Source organism: Lupinus angustifolius, chromosome LG09 (assembly GCF_001865875.1).
Source record: "Lupinus angustifolius cultivar Tanjil chromosome LG09, LupAngTanjil_v1.0, whole genome shotgun sequence".
In the NCBI taxonomy this organism is placed as follows: domain Eukaryota; kingdom Viridiplantae; phylum Streptophyta; class Magnoliopsida; order Fabales; family Fabaceae; genus Lupinus; species Lupinus angustifolius.
Window position 1 is genome coordinate 7,162,583 of NC_032017.1, and position 9,034 is coordinate 7,171,616.

Below are 9,034 nucleotides of genomic sequence, written 5' to 3' on the forward strand. Positions count from 1 at the left end.
CTGTATGTATATCTGGCCGTGTCCGACGGAGCAGTTGCGGCCGTGCTGATACGAGAGACGGCAGAAGGTCAAAACCTGGTCTATTTCACAAGCAAGGCCCTGCAAGGCCCTGCAAGGCCCTGCAAGGCCCGGAACTAAGGTATCAGAAGCTGGAAAAAGTGGCTTATGCATTGTTGATAGCCACGCGAAGGTTGCGCCAATACTTCCAATCTCATGCAACAATTGTCAGAACCAACCAGCCAATCAGGCAAATCTTGCATAAACTAGAGTTGGCTGGGCGGATGATCACGTGGTCAATAGAACTTTCACAATTTGACATCCATTTCGAACCTCGCACGACCATTAAGATCCAGGTCTTGTCTGATTTCGGGCCGCACCAGAGGGCGATCCAAAGCAGGTATGGACTATCTTCGTTGATGGATCTTCTAACCCGAGAGGCAGCGAGGCTGGAATTCTGCTGGAAGATGGGCAAAGAGTAACCATTGAGCATTCCATCACCTTCACATTTCCAACATCCAACAATCAGGCAGAGTATGAGGCTTGCATCGCCGGACTCTAGCTAGCAAAAGAAGTGGGCGCCCATAAGGTATTAATTTGCAGTGATTCCCAATTAGTTGTTTCCCAAGTTACAGGTGCATATCAGACCAAGGATACCCTCCTCGGGAAATATCTGCTCAAAGTAAAAGAGCTCATGGCCGACTTCGATGAAGCAACCATTCAGCATGTGCCCCGTGAAATCAACGCCCGAGCAGATATCTTGTCCAAGCTCGCCAGTACCAAATGCCTCGAGAATAATCGGTCCGTCGTCCAGGGAATAGTGTGTCATGGCAGTGGAACAAGTGGAGATCCCAGACAACTGGATGGGCCCTTTCATCCGATACATCCTCCATGGTAACTTGCCCTCTGACTTGAAAGAGAAACAACGGTTCCTCAAGTGTTGCTCTTGGTACACCCTGGTCCGGGGGACACTGTATCGACGAGGATTCACCGCTCCTTGCTTAAATGTCTTGGTCCAGAACAGGCGGATTATGTCCTCAGAGAGATTCGTGAAGGAAGTTGTGGGCATCACTTAGGCGCCGCCTCACTTGCCAAGAAGGTGTTACGTGCTGGGTAATACTGGCCCACAATGGAAAAGGACGCAACAGACCTCACTCAAGTAACGGGACAACTGAAATTTTTGATAGTCGCCATAGATTACTTCACCAAATGGATAGAGGCAGCCATCACCTCAGCAAATATCCAAAAATTCACTTGGCGAAGCATAATCACTAGTTTCGGCATCCTGTTCGCCATAGTGGCAGATAACGGCACTCAATTTCCCGATCGAAGGTTCCAAGAATTATTGTCAGGCCTCCGCATTAAACAACACTTCACTTCAGTGGAGCATCCACAATCTAATGGGCAGGCCGAGGCAACAAACAAGGTCATCCTAAAAGGTATAAAGAAGAGGTTGGACGAATCAAAAGGAAATTGGACAGATCAACTCCATCACGTACTATGGGCGTACCGAACCACTCCTCACTCTACGACCAGTGAGTCACCATTCAACTTAACATACAGCGCAAAGGCCATGATCCCGACCGAGATAGGAGAACCTACCTGGCGAATACTTCAGTTCAACGAGGGCGACAACCAATCTCTCCTCGGAAACAACCTTGACGAAGTGGAAGAAATCCGGGAAAAGGCTCGTTTGAGGGAAGAGATCATCAAAAAGAAAACCGCGACGAAGTTCAACTCTTCAGTCATTCCCCGCCAGTTTCCCGAAGGAACTCTGGTATTAAGGAGAGCAGATATAGGACGAGTGAAAGGCAAGCTGGGACCTAACTGGGAAGGACCTTACCGCATAACCAGCAAAATCGGCAAAGGGGCGTACAAACTTCAAGATTTGGCAGGAAAAAACATATCCAGGACTTGGAATGCCGCCAACCTCCAGACATTTTATGCCTAACCGACAACCCCATGTGCGGTTGGTCGTTCTTTTGTAATCTTTTCCACTTATATATGATAACGAGGTATTATACCTTGTGATTGTTTTGAAGGATCATTTCCCAGCCTTGGTTTTTTACATTCACCCAAGGGGCCGGTCTTCGCCCCCTTGCCTGGTGCCATCTCACTTAATGGTTTTCTACATTCACCCAAGGGGCCGATTTTCGCCCCCTTGCCTGGTGCCATCACTCGCCCTAGGCGCGGATCACTTCCTACCCGTGGTTTCTTACATTCACCCAAGGGGCCGATTTTCGCCCCCTTGCTTGGTGCAATCCCACTCAGTGTTTTTCTACATTCACCCAAGGGTCCGGTTTTCGCCCCCCTTGCCTAGTGCCATCACCCACCCTAGGCGTGGATCACTTCCTACCGTGGTTTCTTACATTCACCCAAGGGGCCAATTTTCGCCCCCCTTGCTTGGTGCAATCCCACTCAGTGTTTTTCTACATTCACCCAATGGGCCGGTTTTCGCCCCCCTTGCCTGGTGCCATCACCCGCCCTAGGTGCGGATCACTTCCCACCCGTGGTTTCTTACATTCACCCAAGGGGCCGATTTTCGCCCCACTTGCCTGGTGCAATCCCACTTAGTGGTTTTCTACAGTCACCCAAGGGGCCGGTTTACGCCTCCTTGCCTGATGCATTCGCCTGGCCAAAGGAGGGTCGCTTCCATTTCACCAGGCACACTAAAGGCGTTCAAATTCCGAAATAAATCCATCATACATTCAAAGTTGTTCATAAAGACAAAATCGTCCAGCAATTGTATCAAGTCATTTTAAGTACAGAATTTAAACAAGAGAAATATCGCAAAGCTGTTCATTCATTAAAGAGAAACTATTACAAGATACTTAAAAGACAAGATTACAAAGTCCCCCCGCCTTGACCAGGAAAAGGCATCGAAACTGGATCGCCGTTTTCATCCCCTACAAACAGGCGCCCCTCTTCCACATAGGCACCCAGCTGCATCCAAGTCCAATCGGTGCTTGGAAAAGCCAGAGCCAGCTGGGACTGGGCACTCTCCCACGCCTCTACGGCAGCTTCGCCCACAAGCCTCTCCAGCTGCACTTTTTCAACTTCGACGACCGCCTGTCCCTCCTTCAATTCCCGAATCCGGGTTTCCAGAGATGCCTTCTCCCCCCCCAACGCCTGCATCTGCACTAGAAGTGCAGCCTTTTCTTGTTCAGCAGCGTCAGCACGAGCTTTCCAAGTTGCAGCCTCCTCTCTCGCAAGACGAATGTCAAGATTCCGCCGATGAAGCGCTTCATCTTTGGCACGGACCTCCCCCTCGGATTCCATCACCTGGGCAGTAAGCTTTATCTTGTCACTTTCAAGAAAGCCCACACGGGTTGACAAATCCGCTACCTGAGCCCTGGCGACCTCGCCCAGCTTGACCAGCTCCCCCTTCTCGGCGGAATGAAGATCAACCATCTTCTGCTTCTCCGCCTCATGCAGAACCTGGATTTTCTCAATCGCGCCATCCGCGATCCGCGACTCTAAAACCCCATCCGTCTCCAAGTACTTTAGATGGAGGCAATGAGGACAACACTCCCCTTCACATTTTACAGCAGGACGGGTAAGGGTAACTTGTCAAAAACCTCCTGAGCCTGGGCATTCAGAAGCGCCTGATCAATCACTTTGGGGACGCTAACAGGAGAAAGGCGATCTTGACTCCCCCTAGAACTTTTCTTCCTGCTTGGATCGGAGGAGCGACCACGTCCACTACAGCTGATTGCCTAGAGGTAGGGATCACCGATGTACCGACACTCTCTTCTACCCTCATCGATGCAGACTGAGGAGTTCCAGTAGGATCAGCGGGAGGAACCGCTTCAGTAGATGCAGCAAGAGGCGAATCAGCAGCCCTTTGAACCAGCTCCTGATCCATCAAGTCCTCGGGTTGCTCAGGCAGAGACGACTCCCTAGCAGGGCGCCCCCACTCACTGAAGCTGGCTGCACAGTTGTCTGGCTGGGAGACCCCTCAATAGGGCAAGACACGGGGGACGTCGTCCTCTGACGTTTGGAAACAACAGCGTCTTTCTTAACCAGGGCGGCGACCCTCTTCAACAACATGTTTTTCCTCAGTTTCTCACTCATCTTGACTTTTAGTTTGACTGTACAAAAAGGAAGAAAATCAGCAATGAAAGGATAAAGAGGTACATAAAGCAAAACAATAAAAGCAGTCAGCATCCGGCCCACCCACCAACAAAGTTCACTAAAGCCCGGGCCCCATCACAGATGGCCGAATAAGGACGAAGTCCCCCTTCGTCTATCCAGTAAGTCATGGTCTCGGCAGCTTCCACCTCTTCCGGAGACAAATCTTCAGTCTCCACTAGATAGCTCTTGGAAGGGCGTTGATGGATGTCCCCCTTTCCATGCAAAGGGAAATCGCGGCGCGCCAGATTTGCTAAGACACCAGTCGTTCCGTGCCTTCCTGACATTCACCCTGAAATACCCGCCTTTCCAATTTTTCTCTTTTGATGAAAACGGCGTGAATAGCCCCCGCTTGGGCCGAGATTGAAGACACGTCCACCCATGGCGACCTTCCTTGTCTTCATCGGTATTGGTGCGATGGCCAACGCGGAACATCCAGAAGAACAACTTTAGTGTGCAAGGGATGTCCGCCGCCTTGCACATGATCTCAAAAGCCCGAATGAACCCCCATGAGTTTGGAGTCAGTTGGCTAGGAGCGATCTGCAGATGCGTCAGGACTTGCACGTCCCATTCCTCCAGGGGCGGCGAACCCCCAAGCGCCGGCAGTACGCCTCATAAAGGAAGAAGGTGTACTTATCATTCTTCTCCTCTGAAAATTTATAGCAGACCCTTTCCCCAGACCTAGGGGCGCTGACCTCGAAACCATGGAAAGTTTTTTTGGCCACATGTATGTTGAGGGGAGTCCCGTAGGGGAATGTGCTAGGAGTATCGAGCACCTCCCTATCGACCCACCAGTAGCGGGAATCCTCCCCGGCCATTTCCGCTGGAATAGACAGTTGAGGAGCCTTGGCCTTATACGTCCTCGTCGTCATGAACCTGCCATCACAAGAGTCATCAGACTCAGACTCAGACTCAGAGCTGTCACTCAAAATGAACCCATACTTGGCACGAAGTGAGGCCAAGTAATCGTCGACACCTCTCCATTGAAACCCTACACCTCCACCTTTGGGAGGAGGGGACGATGCTCAACGGCTCGGGAACCTCCACCAATGCATAAAACGAGGGCGACAGTTTTTGGAAACACGGTGGAGGTCCAGAAAGGATCTCCACGTCATAATCGGATTCGTAATTGCAAATGTAAACCATGAGAAACGAGTGTTACCTGGATTATAAGGAGAAGTTGAAAAGAGGAAGAATCTCGAAGAAGATCACGCTGGGAGCAAAGAAATCGCGGAAAGTATTCCGGAGGTTTGGAAACACGTAAAAGAGGAAAAGCCACGAGACACCCTATATTAGGAATGGCAACGGGGCGGGGCGGGGTAGGGTTTATGCATACCCAAACCCGAACCCGAAATTTAAAACCCGAACCCGAACACTGCGGGGTTACAATTACCACGACCATCCCCGAACCCGTTGGGTTTCGGGTAACCCGAAACCCGAAAGAAAACCCGAAATAATATACAATAGTGCTAACACAATGGAGAAGAGGAAGATGAATGAAAAAGATAAAGATGATTGTTCCTTTGTCTTTGGAGAAGATGAAGACGAAAACCAATGGAGAAGATGAAGAGAAACACGACTACACGAGTGGAGAAGATGAAGATAAAAATGAGTGGAGAAGATGAAAATAAAATGGAGATGTGGGGCTGTCTGTGCGTGGAACAAGCATTGCTTGTGTTGTTGTGCAGTTGTGCGTGTGGGAGAATCAGTGAAGCACTGCTTGTGCAGTTGTGGAGTTGATTTGTTTCTAACTTTGGGGGAAAATAGGCACAACACAAAACTAGGGTTAAGTTAAAACATATAATTAAAATCTTAATTGTAACGGGTTTGGGGCGGGTTCGGGGTAGGGTATCACACATACCAAACCCGAATCCGAAAATTAACATCGGGTAAAACCCGAACCCAATAACAACAGGTTTAACCTGTTAAATTCGGATCGGGTTCGGGCGGGTACCCACGGGTTCGGTTTCCAATGCCATCTCTACCCTCTATTTATAGAAGAACCTGGACCACAGGCCCAGTGGCCAGGCCCATCCACATCCTCATCAAGGCCGTAGAAAAACACTCAAGTGCAATCCAACGGAAACCCGAAAAACAAGGAAAATTCGGCAGAAACCAAAGGTCATGCCACATGCTGGAATTTGAATGACCAACGGTCACTCCCACGACATGACAAAGTTCGGCGGACATCAAGGGTCACAACAGATAATGATGAAACGTCCCACCCCAACGGATACGTTACCCAAGGTCATTAATTCCTACCATGTGGCGCGATGAACCAAAGGGACACGTCACGAAATCTCATACAAGAAGCACCTAGCTGCTCAAGCTAGGTCAACGCGCCTAGTTAGGCAATCACTAGGTCGAGGGGCATCTCTAACAATACTCGCCTGGCGCCCTGGCAAGCTCAATCAACGCCCTTCAATCTCAGGTCGCCAAAGCTCATACAGCCAGACCACCCTGAAAGAGGTCGTTTGACGATCATTAGAGTCTCCCAACATGCTCACCCAGCATCCTGGCAGACTGGGGGCAACTATTCCACCACAAGTAATCCAAGTCGTGCGAGGCTCGTGTAGAGTCTCCCAACATGCTCGCCCAATATCCTGGCAGACTGGGGGCAACTGTTCCTACCTGGCGAGCCAAAGGCCCGCATGTTTGGTCGTCGAGGTAGGTCTCGTGTGCTTGGCCCATCGGAGTTGAGCTAGAGACATCCCCTGGCATGCCATCTGTACCTCACCAACCCACCTGCCAACACGATAGACAGATTGCAGAACGGCTACCAAACCAGCCACAGGCTAAAAGACAAGAGTAGCACATAGTACGGTCCTGGCAGACCGCCTGACACGGAAAATGCAACCCCCGACAATACCCTTGATCGGCTACGTGTTGCGCTACCTGCCAAGAGCCCAAAGTCAGCTCTCCCCTCTATAAATAGGAGTCTCTACCAACAGGAAGTATCTCAATCTCTCTATTCTCTAGCATTACTCACTATTACTATCTTCCCTCATATCCTCATATTCTCATACAAAGTTCATACACTGACTTGATCGTCGGAGAACCTTTTCAGGTACCTCCACCGGCGGGTCCAACTCTTCTACATCATCTTGCTACGTTGACGTCCTTCATCTTCTCCATCCTCAGCAACTGATCAACTATTGTTCCGTACCTTTGTGTTCTAGGAAAGAACAATATTCTTTTATCAGTTAGGATATTTTTTATTCTCTATTTTTGAAAATAAATATGAGTGTGAATATATTAAATTCATCAATAAAGTATTAATTTGTTTAAACATCAAATTTTATAGAATATAATAAAGTATGAGTGAAAACGAGTTCAGTCTAATTGAACTCATCTCAGCTCCTTAAAGATTGACTTGAATTGAGTTTTAAGTCGAGTTCAATGTCAAACTATTTTTTCGTTGAAATTCGGCTCTACTAAAAATTATAAACTTTATAGCGTATTAACGAGCTCAAATTTATATAGCTCATTAACGTAAATTTAAAGCGCCTATAATCTATTGGTGGATTATACATATTTACGAAGAGAAAGTTTGTAAACATTACAATTTGGTTCGATTCCATCGGTTTCGTGGTTTAAATCAGAACCACTTACATCCATATGAATAATAGATAATACAAACACACTATTTGTGCATAGATCTATTGTTGTAAAAACCGTTTCATGTTGGGAGGTTCAACTAGTAAACCTCTAAACCAGTCATAATATCAGTACGCTACAATAATTATACTAGTCATGCAATCATATCGATTAAAATTGGCCAAAATCGATCAGTCATAGCATTCGGTTTTCAATTAAACTGTATCGGTCATATCGCCCGATTTTTATTTTAAAATAAATTTGTAATTGAAATAAACAAAATTATTGGTTTTTTATTGTTTTTTCAACACTAGTGTTCATATATTATATATGTGTATCTAATTTCACTTGTATACAGTTTAATTGGTGAACATCGGTTGAATTGCTATACCAATATCGTAACTAATTTGATGACCAATATAATACTAATAACATTATAGATCATTTTCTTTTAAAAAGTGTTGGAATAATGTTAAAAGGATAGAATTGTAATATGACGTGAAATGATGTGTGCATAATTGCGCCCCACCGGCGTTACTTGCATGATTATTGGTTCAGCAACTCTCACTCTCAACCTCTAACCGATTTACTCTCACAACTCACTTTTTCTATTCCCTCTCCCCCCCCCTCTCTCTCTCTAAAACCACGATGACTACGAAACCGCTTCTACGCCTCAACCTCCTCCTCCTCGCCGCCGTTATCGCCGTCGCCGGGGGAGCTTCCGACGAGTTCTCCGAGCTGGACTATTCGAAACTCTCCGGCATTATAATCCCTGGCTTTGCGTCGACTCAGCTCAGAGCTTGGTCTATTCTCGACTGTCCTTACTCTCCTCTCGATTTCAACCCTCTCGATTTGGTTTGGCTCGATACTACTAAGGTATTCACGTTATCGTATATCGATTTGGTTTTGTATTATGCTTCACGACGACGATGAGATCATGCTATATGTTTTTTTTGGATAGTGAAGTTGAATAGCGTGAGAGATTTTCGCGATGGTTGAGTTTATGAGATGTGAATTGTGGAAGAGAGAATATGAACGTGTTGAAAGGATTTGTTAGTTTTTCTATGTGTGAAGTCGTACTCGGGGTCATTAGAACGTGAAAGTGATTAATACTAGAATAGTTTGAGAGCTTTTTTTCCTTTCTTTCTTTTTTTATTCCGATGATCTAATTTTTGAGATGTAAATTCTGGAAGCAAAAATAATATAAACGTGTTGAAACCTAGTTTTGTGCGTTTTGTTCTGTTTGGAACCTAGTTTCGTAGTCGTTGTTTATGCTGTTTGTTATATATTTGTGATAGTGAAATCGCTT

General features: G+C 47.0%; 1 protein-coding gene across 5 annotated transcripts in view; it reads left to right on the forward strand.

Annotated features, from left to right (window-relative positions):
* Window positions 8,248-9,034, forward strand: part of LOC109357297 (phospholipid--sterol O-acyltransferase) — a 9,731-nt gene continuing 8,944 nt past the window's right edge. For 3 of the 5 annotated variants that reach the window (XR_002108844.1, XM_019601160.1, XM_019601159.1), the window contains exon 1: window positions 8,249-8,601. Coding sequence is in view for 3 of the 5 variants with exons in the window: in XM_019601160.1 (XP_019456705.1) it covers window positions 8,374-8,601 (228 nt within the window). In the remaining 2 variants the exon portion in view is untranslated. Of the gene's footprint in view, window positions 8,602-9,034 lie in introns of all 5 variants that reach the window. The other 2 variants (XR_002108845.1, XM_019601161.1) reach the window with 1 other exon arrangement.